Source organism: Eublepharis macularius, chromosome 3, assembly GCF_028583425.1.
Source record: "Eublepharis macularius isolate TG4126 chromosome 3, MPM_Emac_v1.0, whole genome shotgun sequence".
NCBI lineage: Eukaryota > Metazoa > Chordata > Lepidosauria > Squamata > Eublepharidae > Eublepharis > Eublepharis macularius.
This window is the reverse complement of record NC_072792.1, coordinates 114,120,012-114,140,164: the sequence shown is the minus strand read 5'-3', so window position 1 is coordinate 114,140,164 and position 20,153 is coordinate 114,120,012. Positions and strand designations below refer to the sequence as shown.

Sequence of the window (20,153 nt, the reverse complement as noted above, 5' to 3'; positions counted from 1 at the left end):
ATCCTTCTTTGGGTTCCACTGCCCTTGGCGAGGAGGATGGTTAGAAAGTCAGATTTTATCTGACATCACAGAACTCCCTTCTGCAAGAGGCCCACCTCATGCCACCGAAGACCCTTTTATTTCCTCATGCCTTTGGAGGATTCTTCAGCTTATTCTTCCTAGTATATTTAATAAGTTGAGAGCTGTTCTGCATTTGGTATTTTCAGAGTTAATCTTGTGTTCATTTTGTTGTGCTCTAGATAAAAATCGTTTTTATTAGCTATTTTGAACGCACTTTAAAAATACAAATATTTTAATAAAACAGAAATAAAATGTAATGAATAATACTACACAAAGATTGGAAAAGTAGTCTTCAACATAAATAAAACAAAAGATGGTGGCTAAGCCATAGAAAAAAATCTTACTAACCAATGAAATTGGTATTGAACAACTCCAGATGATCTCTATAGAAAAGATTGCCTGAAATACAGAATAATGGTGAACCTGAAGAGCAAATGAGATCTCAGAGTTATAATTCTGGTGAATATGAAGAGGCTGTGTACAAACAGGCAGATCTGTTACGTAGTTTAAAGGGAAATAGTACCTGTTCACAACGAAGTGAGTCATATGATCTTGATCAAAGCACACCACAGAAAGTCTGGAGAATTATAGTATTTAGTGATCATAAGATCAGTTCAGGTATTTTTTGGTTCCATATGATTAGCCATGAGAGTTCATAGAGATACTGGGACCTTGCATGATCCAGCACCTCCATGTGGAGCCTATACAATCATGTTGCTGCAATCATGTGGCATTTGCTCATGTAGAAAATTCCATTCTACATGGAAAAAAGGACAGGATACCTTCTTCTAACATTTTTAGCACCATGCTGTAAAACCAAGTAGTTCAATAAGTAGATTAAAACTATCAATTCAATGCATTTTTATCATTTATTCAAATTTTCTGCAGGAAGTAAACACTGAAAGAATTAAAAAAACCTTCACACTGCAGTATGTACAGTTTTGTGACATCACACAAATAATTTTTTTCTAAGAAAAATGAGAACAGTTAAATTACTGAAAACTCCACAACAAAAAGGTCGCATAAACTCCAGAATTCTTATTATGGCAATGAAAACCAATATTCTACTGAATGACAATACTGGAATAGAACTTCATTTGAAATGGAATCAAAAAGTTAATAACAGTTACAGCTGGGGTAAAGGAGGTGCTCTTTCCATTTAGAAAGGGGGAAAAATAGGCGTTTGAGTTTTTTTCCCACCAGACCCTTTTCATTTGAAGCATATTCTTTCACAAAGCTAAATTACCACAGCAGAAGTCATGTCCAGAAACAGAATACGGTTGTGTATTGATAAACATCTGGTCTGACTTAAGACATATTGCCAATGCAGAGATGCACAGGGTCCCCCATGCATTTTTCATGCAGCAAGTTATCACAATTTTAAATAAAACATTTTCTATACATTCTTTCAGACTTGCAACTGCATACATACATGCAAAAAGTTTTTAAACCTATATGATCATATTTACACTTAATACATGAAATATACATAACAAAAGATTAAAATGTTTTCCTTCCATTAGATAGAATAGAAAATATGTTTTTTGTTAAAGAAACGACTATTTACATCACTTTTTAAAAACCAATTTCAACATGTATGTGTAACAAGTCTATATATTTACATATATATATATATATATGTCTGTGTGTGTGTATATATAAAATATATAACTTACCAATTTATTCAACTAATATGCAGCAGAGAATAAACTGGTAATAATTTGCTGTCATCAATGACAGTTTTATCACATTTTAACACGTTTTGTTGGGGGGAAATTAAATCATTTATTTTGAAAAAATGCTAAACACTTTATAATCTATTTTTAAAAATATATAGCTTAAGAAGTAAACACATGGCTGATTTCCCTTTCAAGCTTTTGTGTTCTATCTTCCAAAGATGAATTGCTCCTACTTTGTCATCCAAGTAGTGTTAATTTTTTTCCTGAAGTATTTGTCTCTGCTTTTATAGAATGGTAAACAAGAGAGAAATGTTATGCACCACTCCCAGTTCCTTATTTTTGTTGCCCTGTCAATTTCCAATTCCTTTAATTCTTTCAGCTGTATTTTCCATTATAGTTCCGTCTCTGTGATGGCAGCAGGTTAATCTGTTTGACTCTGGATTTGCCCCATTTATGTAGAAAAGAACTGGACGTCTAATTTGAACGCACACACCCCATCTCCCTCCATGGTTTACTTCCGAGCAGTTCATTGCATAAGCTCCTTTTTCTCCTGCCTAAGTTTAGCTATTGGAAGTGAACCAGCTGAGAAAAATAATCTATGGAAAGGATTTCAGAGAGTAAATGGTTTCTGCATTCTTCTGCCATATGCCATTTTACTGAAGTTGGATCCAACTCCTGCTTTCTATGCAATTGGAGAAGTTTCAGATTTAGACACCCAGATATATCACTGTGATGTCATTTGAGCCTGCATCATGCTTTATCTTGATTATTTTCCTTGATGTAGATGTGTGATTTGTATTCTGAAGTACTGAACATGGTTACAAGCAAAGGATGGCTTTGCCTCACCTAATTTCATTTAACTGTCTTTTTCCAGTCAAGTGCCTCACCAACTGATTACACATCAGAAACCTATTCCTTCAAATCTCATTTGTTATTTATTTCTGATATGATGTACAAGGACATAAATGTTTAGAATGTAATAAACAAATGCTGAGATGGTTTGTAATACAGAAATTTGCAATACTTTCTATGCTTAAAAACAAATAATTTAATGATGTCTATGGGTTCTCACATATTTGTAAGAATAGTGCCCAAAGAGAAAGCTAGCTGTTATAAATGTATATTCAAAATTATACAGTTATAGCCTGTATAATCAAAAACTTTACAAAGGCATGAACCACTGGAACATTATCTTGGATCAAAAGTGCAGAAATGCAGAGTACATGATTATACCAATATAGTATAAGGGTGCAAATGTTTGTTATGGAAGTAAGTACATGCATAAGTACCCTGAACATTCCATAGATAAAAGGAATGATGAAAAAACCAATGTTTCAGCCAAGTTTTTCATGCCAATTTGCATTGGATTCTACATATTTAAAAAATCAGGCCATATTGAGTACGGTATTTCCATTGGCTTTTAATGTATATAGCTGATTGTTCACAACTACTTCATAATTATTTCAAGAAAAATGAATGCAATTGTTTGCAGACAGGTATTGAAGATGGAACAAAAATCCCTTTCCTCTAATACTTATAGGAGGCAAATAAGAATTCAACATTAAACAATGATGTAAAATATTACTACTATGTTGGATCCCTTAGTGGAAGGAGTCCTTGGATCCAAACTATTGGGACTGGATCCAGCAAAAAAAGCAGATGAAATACATATGTACATCTTTCTCCATCATGTCCTAATAGCCTGTGCTTTGTCCCCCCCCCCCCAAGTCATGAGGACTGGGAAACGATTATAAACGCCATAGTGCAGACCACTGCAATAACGAGGGGAATCTGCTAAAAATAACTCCCTCCTCTCTCTTCTGAGGACAGCTTTTGTTGGTTGAGAAAAAGACTATTTTACCCAACCGTCCCTTATTTCTGGGCTATTCATTGGGAGGGTATTCATATATCAATTGTAAACAAGTGATCAATGAAGTAAATGCTAACCCTCATACTGGGAATTGTTTGCTGTTTTGACTTCATTAGTAACTCCAATCCTGAACTCAAATTTAGAGTGTGCTATTAAGTGTGTGCATGTTATGCTGTGTACAGTATAGTGTGTACATGTTATAAGTGTGTGGACTTGTACGCATATGTTTGATCATGGAAGGGATCATACTTAGTCTATTATGAAAACTTAAGTAGTTTTTGATTTTTATCTATGTATTACAATTCAACAAAGCTGTCATTCAACTCTTCCAATTTACAAAAAATGTTTTTAATACTAGGATATTAATTTTGAAAGGATAGCATTTTTAAATAATTTTTTTCCAGACAAATTGATATTAATCCATATACCACCTTTGTACAAACAAAACATTGCTGGCAACATAAAATGGTCCATATTTTGTGGTGCTTATATTATACAAAAGCATGACTGAAGGGAAAAGAGACCACAGTGATGTATTTATACATTACTTTTTTCTTTCATAAACGAAAATCAACACCAATTTTGTAAAATCCCAGCTGTCTTAATCTTTTTCCCATGTGCTGACTACTGAAACTTATATTAGTAACAAAAAAGAGAAAGTGAATAAGAGACTGTTACTTCCAGCATAGCTAAAACATTCTGTTTTTATAAAAAATGTAAAAGCCATAATTCAAATTTTGTATGATTACAAGCTGAGTGTCTAGGGAAGGCATTTTCTAAATGCTACAACTGAAAATATGTACTGTATTTTTTGTGGTTCTCCCAGATATTAAAAAACAGTTAAAAGCAATTTGGAAGCACTAAAAGATTCATTCTGTGCATTTCTTTAGCAAACACTGATTAGGATTACAAACATGTGACCTAATGCCTTGGTCTGAGTGTTCAATTTATCAAAAAAACTCAAAACATTTCATAATGTATTAAAACACACAAAATCATATTGTACCAGTGCTGAGAATTTCAAAAGGGTAAATGTATAGCAGTTGAGGTGGTGCAACATACTCTGTCACCAGTGTAGGCTGCATGTTACATCACATTGCATGTATATTACCAATAGTTCCAAATGGCCTCCTTATACATACCTTTCCCAGTGTACTTTCTGCTGCTGCATCTGTGGTTGCTTGTACACTGGTTTAAGTATGTGTAAACAATTCCATGCATGTTTTAGCTTCCTGCCATGCTTACAAACTATGCGAGTAATGCTTTGATTACTTGAGAGACACATGACCTCCCATTTATTTACTTCATTTATACCCTGCTTTTCTCCTAAATGGGAACTCAAAGTGGCTTATAACCTCCTCCCCTTCTCAGTTTTTCCTCACAACAACCCTGAGAGGTAGATTAGTCTGAGAGTGTGTGACTGGCCCAAAGTCACCCAACAAGCTTCCATGAGAAAGTCTGGAGCTGAAACTGTATCTCCCAGTTCCCAGTCTGACACTCTGACCATTACACCACTTCCACAGTCTGGAAACAGGAAGCTGAAGCACACTGTTCAAAATCTTTTCGCTGAGTCATACCAGTGTAAAAGAGCTATGGAAAGTATATGCAAAAGGAGACCAAGTCTCCAATCGCAGGTTTTTACAACTAACAAGTCAAGTAAATCTCTTGCAAACATTTCCTGTAAAGCAAAGAACAAATTAACTACATGTACTTTAAGTATCAGCAGAAACATTTATCAAACAAAACCATGTTTCAGTTATACCATGCTTTTCTCAAATCATGCTAGATTTTTACAACACCTAATTTTTAAAGCAAATATTTAAACCTGACTGTAAACACTTTATATCATTTATTCTTGTTCTTTCTTAATTGTTAACACTTTTTCTAAGAGTCCATATACTTCTCCGTTCACATTAGGTTGAAGGGAAACCTTATTACCTAGATGGCTATTATAAGGGTTTCTCACATTATGAAAAGGTATTTTACATTCTGTGATTGGTGATAATTCTTTCTTGAATGTGACAGCTGTTGAATTTTCTGTAAAAGATGGCTCACTCCAAATATCTTTGCCATGTGCTTCCTGAATATTAGAACTACCTCCTTTTTGTAACATGTAATATAGTATTGGGTTGGTTTTTGTCAGTCTTGGGGAGTCTCTTTCATGTTCATTTTTGTCTGTATCTGTGATGACCCATTTGATAGGCCCCTTTTCACTAGGTACATGGCATACACTAAACTGGTCACAATCAGGTTTTGATGACACTATACCTCCTGAATGTTCAGTGAAGGGTGAGTTGACAGGACTCGGCATTGCAACTGAATATTGAAATGTTCGGTGATCCAAACAATTGGTCTGTTGGCCAGGATTTCCCATTAGTGTATGCACTGAAGAGGTATTATTTGTTAGATTATTTTTGCTTCCTTTCTTTTTCCCATCAGTGACTGATGACTTATTCCTATGCTGAGATAACTCTTTTTCACAATTTTCTGAGAGAAGCAATTGTTTCAAAACATTAAACCCTTTGTTTTCTCTAGACCAACTCTTATTTTCAATTTCACTGTTTGAACCATGACCTGAAGAATACTTTAATTCAACATCAGTTCTGTTGAATTTCAGTTCTTTCTGATTAAGCCCAGGCCCATACAAGGCTTCTGGAGAAGACTTGTAATTGGCTGCAGAATCAGATGACATGTTTCCTTTGTTACTTTTTAGTATTTTTAAAGGATCTTCTGAAGGTTCAGAATGAAGTTTTCTCTTCTTAGGTACTGTACTGTGAGTCTTTAATTCCACAAATGTCTGTTCACTGTTTCTATGGTTCCTGTCTATATCATCTGCAGAACAACCATCTTGACTCTGTCTCAGTAACTGACTTAGTAGGCCATTCTTTGCAAAAGAAAAGTCTTGAGGAGAGAGAGGCTCTGGCTTAAATTCTTCTGATACTGGAGAATTAGCTGTGTTTCTTTCTAATGGATGAGCAATTCCATGAAATTTCCTACTTAAACTTTCCCTTATTTGCTGTGTATTAGTATTTGGAAGGACATTTGATTCCTCAGAAGGCTCAGTTTTTATTTTCACAGTCAATATTTGTTCATTCAAAGCCTTTTCTGCCCGGTCTGGTAAACTGTCTTCTTTAGAAAGCATCCTCTCTTTTATGTCATTCATACCTTTGTTGGAAGTTCCCAGAAGTAGCTGGAGGACTGTGCGCCTTTCAAGCAAATTCTGGATTTCTGAAGTAGGAAATCTTTGCTCAGAAGGCAGAGGCTGCTTATTGAGTATTTTGTTTTCTTCAAGTGTACCTGATTTGTTTGTAAGCAGAGAGCTATTCAACCCATCTATCAATCCTAGTGGTTTCTCTGTGTTTACAGTAATGATCTGTTTGCCTGTTTGCCTTTGCTCATCCATTGACATGGAAGACTGCATCCCACACTGAGCTAAATTCTGCAGTAGTTTGCTTGCACTAAAAGAGGAAGATGTTTGCCCAGTTTCATTTCTGTTTGGTTTAGTTCCTTGAAGTTCTTTGTGTACTGTAAGATCCATCAACTGTTTAGAAGCTGGATTAATTAGTCTCTCTGGCTGTACAATGCAAGTGTAGGGTGGTGAGGTACGTTTGACTAATAAAGGAGAATGATGGGAAAGATTGATGGGAGAATCTGAGGTTGTAGAAGTTAGTAAAGGGGGAGTGTTTATTGGAGTAATTCGATTTATACCAGTGCTATCAGTCCCAGAAGTTTTGTTACCCAATGGTAAATTAAATTTTGATATGTCAGCTGTAACTAATATGCCCTCAGTTTCTGCATTTTTCTCTGCATTGTCTTCGCTTTTATGGCCAAGCAATAACTGAAGCAATGTTACTTTCTGATGTGGATTCAGTGTAGAACGTTTAGTGGAGTCTTTCTCTTCTATATTCTCTAAACAAGGAACTTTTGAATCCCAGTTGTGAAGCAAGGACTGGGTTAAATTATCTAGAGATGGTGACTGCCCAGAATCCAGTTTGTTTGTTTTCTGTTTAAAAGATAAGTCTATAGGAAGACAATTAGAATGGGAACTTTCATCATCACTACTGTCATCTTCTGTAAAACTAGGATTGTTATCTGAGTACTCATCAACAGTGGTTGGTGTACTGCTCTCCTCAAAAATACTGGATCTCTCATTTTGCTCATACCCCTTAGTCTGTTTAGTAGCACTGTGATTCTTAAGGAGGTGCAAAAGTAAACTACTATTTGCAGGTGTTTTCAAATGATTTTTTTCCAGTGTGGCTTTGTAACCTATGCTTTTGGGAGATGAATGAATAATGCCTATGGAACCCTGAAAGGGTGTTCTATTGCTTTTGCAGATTATTGATTTGGTTGAAGATTTTGTCTGACCATTCAGATGGCTTTCCATCCCTTTTGTCAGTTTGAAATGGCCAGAATCTTTTGGAGCACTTTCTTTAGATCTTGCCATAGCAGCAAGCCTCTCACTTGCAATTTGATTTGCATTTTGTGCTTTTAGAGCATGTTCCCTGGAATACTGCTGCAAGTGAGCTTCACTTGAAAGGAGCAAAGCTAGTTGACTACAAGCTACACTGGGTTTGGGAGATGTAGCAGGACTAGATCTTTTTTCCACCATGCTTGCAACAGCTTGTAATCGTGCGGCACAAGACAGAGGCTCATTTATCACCTTTGGACCACTCTGTCCTGTATGTGACGACTCTATAAACCGGTCTTTTGGCAAAATTGTTCTTAGTTCAGGCAGACTAGTCTCTAGTTTTTCATCTTTTCCTTTGTTCTTCTTCAAGAGAGTTTTCAAATGAGTGGATGCAGCACCATAGCACCTTAAGTCTTTCTCCACTTGTAGAGAATCATGGCTGAGGGAATACCCTTGCTCCTTGAGGCTCTGCCTAATCTGCTGTGACAAAGCAACACTCTGTAGCCTTGAGCTGAAGGACTGAAGCAAAGAGGCCAGTAATGTGCTATCCTGTTTGCCTTTAGGTTCATTTTCAATCATGCCAGTTAACAAGGCTTCTTTTTTCCCATTTAAATCCACAATCGAATCAGACAGCCGTCTTCTTTTTGCCGCATTCCAGTCTTCAGAAGACTGTAATAGCCTTGCCTTTTTGTGATGCAGCATTCCAGAACCACGGTATGTATGAGTATTAGGTACTGGATCATCTCTCTGACAACTTGGAGATGTGTTTCCAGAAGCCTTTAAGTTTTGATCCTCTACACCTGGCCCGACAGGCCTTTTGTCAACCACAGAACTCGAACCTCCTGCGGCTTGATGCATTAGTAATCCCTCTAGGTAAGTTAGAACAACGGAATCCTGGTGCATCTCAGAGACAAGCTCTTCTCCATGAGTCATGTTCAATACAAGTATCCACAAAGGCTCACTTTTTATTCACTTTAAGATCAGTCTGTTATAAATGAACAAAAATTAAAAGTTCATAAATAAGTCTATAACCTTCTAAAAAAACTGATGCAAAAAACAAGTGCATTATTCCAAGCAGGATTCTTCCAGAAGATACTTGTCAATAATTCAGAATTCCAATTTGATCCATCTCTGTTGTAATATACACATACATTTCTGAAGATGATCTATACGGATTACAGAAATCTTGGCTTTAGAAGAAAAATATCCATGTTCTTTCAGAAGTCCAGAAGACAGGCTTTTCCCCTTCAATCATTTATCATCATATCAAGTATGCTTGACTCCTATGAAGAAAAATAAAAATAAATTAGCCAGAGTATATCTAGGATAAAATGTATTCATGTAAAAGTATGGGTGTTTTCCAGAGCTCTGTACAAAATCACTTACCTAGCTAAACCTTTCTGAATACTATTACTTTTCTGCACTTCCTTTTCTGCTAACTCTATAATCTCCATCTCCAATCCAATCTTACATTACAGTTAGATAATATCCTACTAATTTCAGAGAGATAAACAAAATCCCAAATCAGGACATTTTTGGATATAGAACTTCAGGACATTCTGTAGACAGGACATGTAGTAGAAAACAACCAACATAGGGCTGAGGGATGGGGATGGCAGCAGTACCCATCATAAATAGAAAATATTTTGTGGCAATTTACAACAACTTTAAAGCATTTAATGTTGTAATTCCATGCTCTACAGGGCAATTCTGTGCAGAATTATTCCAGTGTTAGTCCACTGATTTCAGTGGGCTTAGACTGGAGTATTTTAAAAGCTCTGTGCACAGAGTGGGTCTCATGTATCATACAATATTCGGAAAAAAACCCTTCAATAGCTTTTAAAGACAGTGAACTGGAGTGTTATGTGCTTACACACTACTTAACTTGATCTACAAGATATTTAAAGTCATGTTATAATTGCTCATTGCTTTAATAAAGGTTATGACAGAAGTCTATGAGAGTGGCATGCAAGCATCTAGGACTCATAAAAGGATTCTTGAGGCCAAAAGCTGCTGAATATCTAGCAAGCTGGCACACAGCAGCCAGAGGGTAACAAGTTTTTTTGCCAGGTGTTTTCTCTTCTACTGAACTCCAACAGTTATTGTAAATATTAGGCCATACCAAATACCTAACCTTCAGGAAAAGAATAACTGCTACAAAACTATTGTTTTCAGTAAGGTTCACAAGAGTTCTGCTTTAATTGTGGCCCAAACATACCAGAAGTTTCCTAAGCCCCTATTTATGCTATACTGTGTAATTTTACCTATTGATAATGAAAATACATTATAAAGAACTGCAATGTAGGGTTTTTTTTAGTTTGGATTTTTTAAAAACATATTGTTAACTTAAATATAGCAGTTTTTAACAAAACAAAATCTAATAATGAAGCCATGAACTTATTTGGAAGAACAATTAACCAGACAATAGAAAAATAATTAAGAACTAATTATCATCCCATATTTGTTTTCAGGAATAATAGCTTAAAAGATCACAATAAATATAAAAGCTAATGTTTTCTATGTAGACACAGTAGATTTACCCACCCAAGGTACAGGAATGGGAGTAAGGTAATTCTGAATGAATATGACATATGTTTTGGATACCAGGCAGTCTTGTCACAATTACTTTTTAAATTTCTAAGAAAATACAAAATTAAGGAAGGTTTTTGACATTTCTACACTGTCTACTTATGCAGCTAATAAGAAGCTAATGAAAGAATAAACTTGTTGGGAAAGAATGTTAAGGATCCACTTACACTTTTTGCCTTGGACTACTCTACTTTTAGATAATGTCTGGTCTAATTTTGAATCCTACCTTTGGATTATTCCTTATACACCTTCTAAATCTATACCATCTGTAAGCATTTGAAGCTTACCATAAACAGTGTTCTATGGAGAAAACAGAGAAACCCTCAAATAATCTGCGTTTAATAGTTTGTCTTCCCAAGACTTGTTGGTGAACATGTAGGGCTAATTCCTCTCCTCAGCAGCTACTATAAGATCACTGTTGATCCCCATGAACCTGATTTTTTGAGAAAAAATTCTGGGAGCAACATTCATGAAACTCCGAGTATCTTGTCTAGTTGAGCCCTTAGAGACAAAGTGGTCAGTCAGAAGATCAAGTTCATAGCTGAGCCTTTATAGTCAAAAAGAGCTTACATTGATTCCCTGAGCTACTTGACTAGATGCTGAATTCGTTAGTGGAGTTTATAATGATGCTTAAGTGCTCCAGGGAGCAAAGTTCAGCTTGCATCTCCTTTGCAAAACATGTTGTCTTTGTGATGCCAGAGATAAGGTGCTGAAATGGGCCACTGGAAATCCCATTTGGGGACCTCTGGTGTCTTACAAGTGCCTCTGATTTACTCTCTTTCTCTCTCTCTATAAAGAAGTACAAAAATACTTACTCTGTGTGTGTGTGTGTGTACACATACGGAAGCTAAAGACAGAAAACATGTCACTAATAGCCATAAGTCAGCTATGACTTGAGAGCACTCTCCACCACCAATATATATATATATATAAATTAAGCCCTCTTGATGGCCTATCTGTGAAAAAATGGTAGTGGCGATAGCTCATTTTAAAGTTTACTCCATGGAGGTGATGGCAGTGAAGAAACAGTATTTTTTCATCACTGTTGCATCAGAACAATGTAGACTTGCAAAACTCTTCTGGGTTGTCATGGTCCTATTGTAGGATTACAAGAGGAGGTGGACTGCTCTGCAGCCCACTGAAATGATTTGACTTGTATATATTCTACAATAGCAATGACAGGATTGGATGGTCCCAGGGTGCCAGTTTGTCCAGTTGTGTGGGATGCTTTCAGCTTGTCCAGTCTGAGGATGAAGACAGGATTCTTGGGTGTTTTAAGACCTACCACCTGTTTGTACAACTCTTGCCCCTACTAGCTACTTGAATCTGCTGGGAGGGGGACTGGCAGATATGTTCCAACCTGGTTTCAGCCTGGTGATGAGACTGACATAGCCTTGGTGACTAGTGGATGGCCTGTGCCAGGGGGCTATAACTCTGTTTATTCACCTGAACTTCTAGGTGGCTTTTGATACCATCTATCATGGTATCCTTCTGTACTGCCTTTCAGGGTGGGGACTGAGAAGCATTGTTCTGTGATGGTTTTAGTTGTACCACAAAGGTAGGTTTCAGAAGGCAGTTCTAGAAGATAGTTGCTCCATCTCTTGCCCTCTGGCCTATAAAGTCCCACAAGGTTCTATCTTGTCCCCTGTGATTTTCAACATGTATGTAAAGCTACTGGAAGAGGTCATCTGGAGATATGTGGATGACACTCACATATTGTCAAAGTAAAACGTTTGTTTAAACAGATTATATACATATCACAGGTGATTCATATCGTGTGTACTGGTTCCAAAATAGTAAGAGTTTGTTTCTGTATGATTCAATGCTCTCAGATCCACATGCTGCACTACTAGTGATAGATTTGTTAAATTTTAGTATTTTATATCATCAATATTAAAACTGTATTACTATGAAATAGCTGGTGAGGCATACAGAGTTATGCCTCACCAGCTTTCCAAAAATTTAAAACTAGTGAACACTGATGATTTGTATCCCAGGTATCACTATCTATGGTAGTCTTGCACCAGAGTTGATGCTGATGAGTTTTTTTACATAATGTAATTGTTTGATAACACAAAACAGGTTTTAACATACAAATATAAATGGAATGACCATATAAGGCACTAAAAGAAATTATAAACTCAACCACTAATACATTTATAACCAGCGTTCAATGGTTTGTCCCTAGCAGTCTTAGGAACAATAGTTGTAGATAATAGAATTTAACTTTTTTAGTACTCTGAGCAATTGTAAACAGCTATACCCAAAGATGAGTCCCATTTTATTCAATGGATCTTACAGCAAGGAAAGTGATCTTCAGCTTGCACTGCTGGAATCTTTTAATTGATGCTTTAGCTTCTGAACTCTCAGAATTAAATTGTTAAGATTAAGAGGTCATGTTCTGTATAGAAATCAGGACTGGAAAAATGCCTCCTTTGTATACTCACCTAAAAGCATCTTACTCACTCCCACAGAATACACTCTTTCATATCAGAAATTGAAAATAAAGTGAGAGGTCTTGTAAAAATCAGTAAGTTCCCCCATTTTCTTCAGTGGGATATAGCATGCAGCCAATAAGTACAACATTAATGCCATCATTTAACTGCTACTTGCCAAAGGGAAACAGGTTAATGTCCATTTTGCAAGTATTTCGTAGTTATCCCAGGAGCAAATCTGTACATATACATTTACAGTACCTATATATACTTATCTCTGTGACTGTTAAATGTTGAATTACTTGCAATTTGAATGTTACTGCTCTAGTATGAAACCACGTTGCAATAAAAGTAGCATTTACTACAACAACCATTTAAAAACCTTATTTACAAATTTCTCAGCTCAATTTTAAGACCTCAACACAGCTGCTGTGCCCACACCACTAGCCAATAGTACCCTATGCTTGCTCCGCAAAGATGAAATAAGTGATAGAAACAGGTCTTTTGGAGCACATAATGATTACACTTGAGTCTCTAGCAACAACACAAACATCTGCCTATCACAGAGCACTGTTCTGCTGAGTGGCACACAGGAATACTGCAAACAGTTGCACACTGATATGGTCATGCTATTCTGATGTCAGGTACATACGAAGTGTCATTGCACATACGAAGAATACTCTAAAAGAGGGGGAAATTGGAACAAATATGATGGATTACCGATGAGAATTCAGTTTAGAATTGGACCACTGCAGAACAGTGCCTCCCAGCCCCAACCCCTAAAGGCGGTCATAATCAAGCTGCCGAGAGATCCAGGAGAATTGCACTCCCCCTGTCCATCTTGCAAGTATTGGAAGTCATCTACCTGGGCAACCAGGGCCATTTCAATTCCTTAACCAGGCATGAACCAGGCAATTTGTTTCCAGGTTCAATTCAAGGTGATGGAATTTACCTTTAAAGCCCTGTATGTCTGGGGGCCAGCATACCTTAAAAGATTGCCTTCTCCCATATGAACCTACCTGTCCAGTCCAGTTATCTTCAGAGGCCCTGCCTCACGTGCCCCTGCCATTTGACATTAGATGATGGGCAACCCAGTAAACAGTCTTCTTTGCTGAGGTGCCAAAACTTTAGAACTCCCTCCTCAGGGGGATTTGTCTGTCTTCCTCTACCGTTGTCTTCCATAAGTAGATAAAGACTGTTTTGTTCTGTTTGACACAGGTGTAACTGTCCTCCTCCCTGGTTTCTGGTGTAATGTATGTTTATATGTTTTTATTCAATTATTGTATATATAATTTATTTTAGAAGTTTTTAATGTTGCAATGTTTTAATATTTGATGTTCCTTTCCATGGGAAGGCTATTTGCGTGGATAGAAATGTTTTAAATAAAATAAATATTAACTTATTAATTCCATCCAGCCTCCCCTATTTCAAGATGCATGGCTTCAGGTGTTGCCAAATATCTTGTTCTAGTTGGGTTTCTCTTTCTTTCCAGATGTGCTGACAGACAGGCTGAGCTGTCCCAATTACTACACGTTTATAGTCCTGTTCATAAGTTACAGTGAACACACATACTATCTGTGTACCGTGTACACTTGATTTTTCTCTGTACTCATTCAGTAATTCTTATTGTACATTCAACACATGTATGGCTGAATGTGTGATTGAAACCACACATTTATCTAGGTACTGGTCCCAGTTTTGTTTGTAACATGAACACACATTGGCTGTTTCTTACAAACAGGTACATGCAGTATGTATGTGTGTTCAATGTAAATGTGAATAGGGCTTATAAGAGGCGCAACTGTGCCCGCTGAATGACTGTCAGTTAAACAGCTTGCAATGGTGCATAAGCTAGGCAACCCTGAGAGAGCCTACCACACCACAGCAGAGCAGCTTGATGCACACTAATCACTCTAGCTGCCAGTTGTGTTGCAGCCTCAGCAGATGGAAACACCATTCTTCCTGGCTTGTCTCTCTGTTGGATGGTGGCCCACATGAAGTCTAAAGAGACACAAGGGCCGTAATGAGCAGTGCTCAATAGCATAAGCAAAGAAAAGGCGGTGTGTGTGTGTGTGTGTGTGTGTGTGTGTGTGTGTTGTAATAGTATGGTAATAAAATATTATCATATTTGCCAGCACCTCCCCATTTTCATCACTGTTCATACTTACTGCTAGCCAGTAGCCAGCCACTGTTGCGAGAAACAACGTTGTCAAGGCAGTGGTGTACAGAGTGGAGGAACAGTTATAGCAGTCCAAGTTTGAGGCAGAGACAGTCTCCCACTTGCTTACTTGTTTGGGGTACATTGTCCTTATACTCTCAATTGGGAAGCAGAGCCCTCCCTTTGTTGCCTGTGTCCTGTGATGTAGTACTTGTTCTCAGCAGAACAGTGTTACACAAATTCTACAACACTGTCCTCTCCCTTGGCTGTTTGTGTTTCATGTCCCCTTGTTATGTAAAGTGTCCTTTATGTGAGATTATTGCACCAAAGTTCCCCATCTGTGGTATAAATGTGCACAACATGAGGTCAGAGCAATATACCTCCACACTGCAAGGCCCATAATATGAGCTATGGAGGTCTGGCTGGAGTTTACATAGTTGTCAACAAAACTGTGATTAGCTGAAGACTTAGAGGCTTCAACTACACTGGTGTTTGGGCGTAGGATAGGAGGGAGGCAGTCATATTTTCCCCTTGCATGGACCTCCATGAGGCATTTTGAAGACACACAAGGGTTTTTGGAGGCCTAATGTACTGTTGCACTTGGAGCTGGAGATTCTTAGGAAGCTAAGTCCTGCTCTGTCCATGGCATGCTCCTGGCCTGACACCACCGAATACTATACCAGCCTAGGAGGTGTTGAACTCGCAGGACTTCCTGCAGTTATATCTTGAAATACATTGCTCATTGTGTGGGATACATTGATTTATCTCCGAGATATGCTAGCACTGAGATTAGCTACCATCCTAAAACAATTTGGGATAGGGTTAGTATTGAGCTGTAAATAACATTGAAGAAAAATATGCAAAAAGACTTTATTTTGATGTTACTTCTAACACTTCATTCCAATGAGAGGGATGTTATAACTGCAGAAAAGGATTTCTGTTCCTGGCTTATTACCATATAATACGCAAAACTGAGAAAAAGGGTGAAAATGTCTATATTTAGCAACCCCATTTGACTGTGTGGTTCTAGACCAAGAGATCTAGAGTATATATAGGAAGGAACATATAACTTGACCTTTCTAGGGTTGTTGTTTTTTTGGCCAAAGATCTGTTTATTACGAGAAGAAGAACCTGTACCCAGATTACTGTTCTCATGTACTAGACTAAATAATACAGGAAGGAGAAGAAAAAAATATGTTGTTACTTAACTACTTAAACTTAAATACCCTATCAAGTAATTCTCCAAATGTTATGTTGATAAAAATGACAAATATTTTAAGTATATTGTTGATACATTATCAGAAAGTTGTGGCCATGGCTCTTGCTATAGCTCTTTAAGTATATTCTCATGAATGCTGTGGCAGAATAATAGCAAAATAACAAGAATATCCAATTTATTTTCACTGCTTGTTCCATGAATGTTCAGATTTAAAAACTAAGGAACAACAAACATGTTAACACATTTCCATATGCCTGAATTCTTATTTAAATAATTTTCTTACAAGTAAAAACTTTCCCCAGAAAGAACTTTACAAATAATTAGGTTGCAGCAAGTATTTTTAACAACAGGAAGGAAATGAAACAATTATTACCAGCTATATAACTCACCTATTTGGCATGTTTATGAAATTTAAAGTATGAGAGGCTGACTTTTCTAACAGCAAAATTGCAAATGCACCCAACACTATGCAATCTTGCTACATTTATCATAGTTTCTGCGTCATCTGAGACGTAAGAAAAATTAAACGCTGAAAACAACAAAGTTTTTTGTAAATAAAAGAGTTACTTGATGAGAACCTATTTCACACAGTCAAACTCATAATAGGACCATAAGCATATCTGGATGTCAAGATAAGCATATCTGGATGTTAAACTTTATAATGCTGAGAAACCTGAACTATTCAATAGTGCATTAACATCATACATATTATGGTGCATTTACTGTGGACAAAATCAGTCACATTTAAAGAATAAACCTATCGTTGAAAATAAGAACATTGCCTCTAGGCAGGGCAGTGCAATGTCCAAGTGTTTCTGTGTCACAGTTCTCCGAGGAGACAGCTGTCCTACTATACTTCCTGAAGGCAAGAAGCACGCTCAGTCCTCATCAGGCTAATTTGGATATGTTATTTTCTTAACCACTTGTTAAGATGTACCTCTCGAGTCCTGTTGTCGGTGTCTCTACTTTCAGGAGTGAGGCAAACAGCAACTAGAGACAAGGGGTTTTTTTCTATGGTGGCACCTTGCCTTTGGAATGCCTTCCCCCTTGAGGCTCATCAGGCACGTACTTTCTTTTCCTTTAGGCACCAGGCTAAAAAACACCTTTTAACCCAGGCTTTGAAGAGGGCTTTTAGCTTATGAGCTTTTTAATTAGTTTTATGTACAGGTATCTGAAGAAGGGAGTTTTGACTCTTGAAAGCTTATACCCTGAAACTCTTGTTGGTTTCTATGGTGCCACCAGACTCAAATCCTACTGCTCTACTGCAGACCAACATGACTACTATCTGAAACTACACTTGGGATTAGAAAGCAAGTAACTGAAAATAAAATTACCTATATAGTAATGGCCATAGATACAGCTATGTTGTGGCCATATTTGGAATATTGTGTACAGTTCTGGTTGTCATATCTCAAAAAATACATTATAGAGCTGGAAGAATCTGGTTTTTCAGTTTAGAGAAGACAATGGGAGGCAGCAAATGTTTATAAAATTATGCATGGGTTAGATAAAGTAGATTAAAATACTTCTTTTGAATTTCTTCTGTAACACTGGAAACGGAATGATTTTGGAATACAAAGTTAAATATTTTGAAGATTATTGACTCAATGCATACTAAAGTGACAATACAGTCCCTGACCAAACTGTATTAGCTGTTGAGTACTAAATTATGAATAAAAGGGTACAAATATAGAAATAAAAGAATCAAAGTCTAAACTCTGCTATAAAGTAGAATTTGAGATCTGGAGAAGCAGCTGGCCATCTAGAATTGTTCACAGTAAATCAAGTGATGGCCTTATTATTGACAAAATACATATTCTAAAAACCTTAATGACAATCAGTTACTTGAACTGTGTTTTTTTTAGTTTATTATCACTGTGGAAATGGAAAATTGTTTTCAGTTTTTAAATTCTATCAAACTATGATTGCGTGAGGTTGCAGCAAAAATCCTATGGTCTGCTCATCACTAAAATAGATTTGACATACCAACATGTTACAAGGTCAAGGTCACAGATCAGAAAGGAAGATTACAAAAAGGACTGATGTAACAGCTGGCATTTGATCAAAACTTCAGGGATTTTAGTACACTTACCAGAAAACGCACTGCATTTCCTTTTAACAGAGTGTTAGAAGTCTTTAAAAATCCTTATATTTATGTAGAATAATTACAACACGATTCTATAATAAAAATAACTTATATTAAAAAAACAATATTTGTTTGATTAAAATAAATAATCCATTAACTCTCTTACAATATATTTCTATTTTTTATCTCTCCCGAACTATGATTTTGTTTAACAAATTTTCTTTAGAAGAAGAGATAAAAATAACAACTGAGAGAGCATAGAACCTTATACAAAGTACTTTAGGGTACATCTAAAAGAGTATGTATAAGATATAATAGTAAATTGAACTACACGAAAGATATAATCAAAATATATAAAATACTTTTACTCCTCTCCTCTTTCTCACTCCCATTATAAGAAAAAAAAGGAGAAAAAGAATAAGCTAAAATACTACTAAATATATTTGATAACCTATTTTTAGCGGGACAGCATAAGTGGATCTTCAAACATTTTGTATTCTACATTATATTATTTCACACAATATTAGGAATTAGTTTCACTATTTAACTTAACTGTTAGTCTATTTTAATATCAGTTGTTCATTCTAAATTTGATAGATTAGCCTATTAATATATAATTCTATAGAGACATGCAGGATTATATATACAGATCCACAGAAAACTGTATATGTATGTAAGCAAACCATGTGTGCAAAAAGAATTTGCTGATTTTCTGTTTTATTGGCAAATTCTTACAAAATATTGCTCTAGAAAGCGCCCACAACCTCTGAGGGAGCTATAGAGGAAAAGAACTGTTGAAAGCACTCCAAAATGTAAGGTAGATGGCACACTGCTATCCTAATCACTAATTCTATATGCTTAATAGTAGAGATGGGCACGAACCTAAATACGAACCAAAAAACTGCACGAACCAGGCCGGGTCAAGATTCGCGAACCAGAGGTTCGTGGAAGCTCATTTCCACGAACTTCCACAAACTGGACTACTGGTTCGTTTGGTTCGTATTAAAGGGGCAGTTTAAATGGCCATTTCCCCAGGAAAATGGCCATTTAAACTTTTCCTGCTCCTTGCAAGTGGCAGGGCCCTTTAAACTATCAGCTGGCAAGCGGTGGGGGGGAATCCAGCTGATAGTTTAAAGGGACCTGCTGCTTGCAAGTGGCAGGACCCTTTAAATGGCCCAAACTCCAGCCCCCCAGCCCCTTACCCCAACCCACATACCCCCAGCCCCACACTTACCTTGCTGCTGGGGTGGTGGAGCTTCCCTGCGGACCCACGGCCTCCTCCTGTGAGGGACGGGAAGGCCGTTTTTGGCCTCTTCCACTGCTGCGCAAACCCGCACAGCGGTGGAGGCCAAAAAAGGCCTCACCGCCCCTCAAATGGTCACTGCAGGCCTGCAGAGTGATGAAGGAGACCGAAAATGGCCTTCGTGTCCCTCAAATGACTGCTGCAGTGGACATTTGAGGGGCAGGAAGGTCGTTTTCGGCCTCCTTTGCTGCCCTGCAGGCCCACAGTGACCATTTGAGGGGCGGGAAAGCCTTTTTCTGCCTCCTCTGCTGCTCTGTGGGGCCACGCAGCCGTGGAAGAGGCCAAAAACGGCCTTCCCGCCCCTCACAGGAGGCGGCCGTGGGCCCGCAGGGCGGCTGGGCCGCAG

The 20,153-nt window shown here is 37.3% G+C and overlaps 1 protein-coding gene across 1 annotated transcript in view; it reads right to left on the bottom strand.

Moving 5' to 3' along the window:
- Window positions 1-915: 915 nt before the first annotated feature.
- Window positions 916-20,153, bottom strand: part of NRIP1 (nuclear receptor interacting protein 1) — a 138,700-nt gene continuing 119,462 nt past the window's right edge. The window contains exon 3 of the mRNA XM_054973954.1: window positions 916-9,300. Within this exon, the coding sequence (XP_054829929.1) occupies window positions 5,459-8,950 (3,492 nt within the window). The 5' untranslated portion in view covers window positions 8,951-9,300 and the 3' untranslated portion in view covers window positions 916-5,458. The remainder of the gene's footprint in view (window positions 9,301-20,153) is intronic.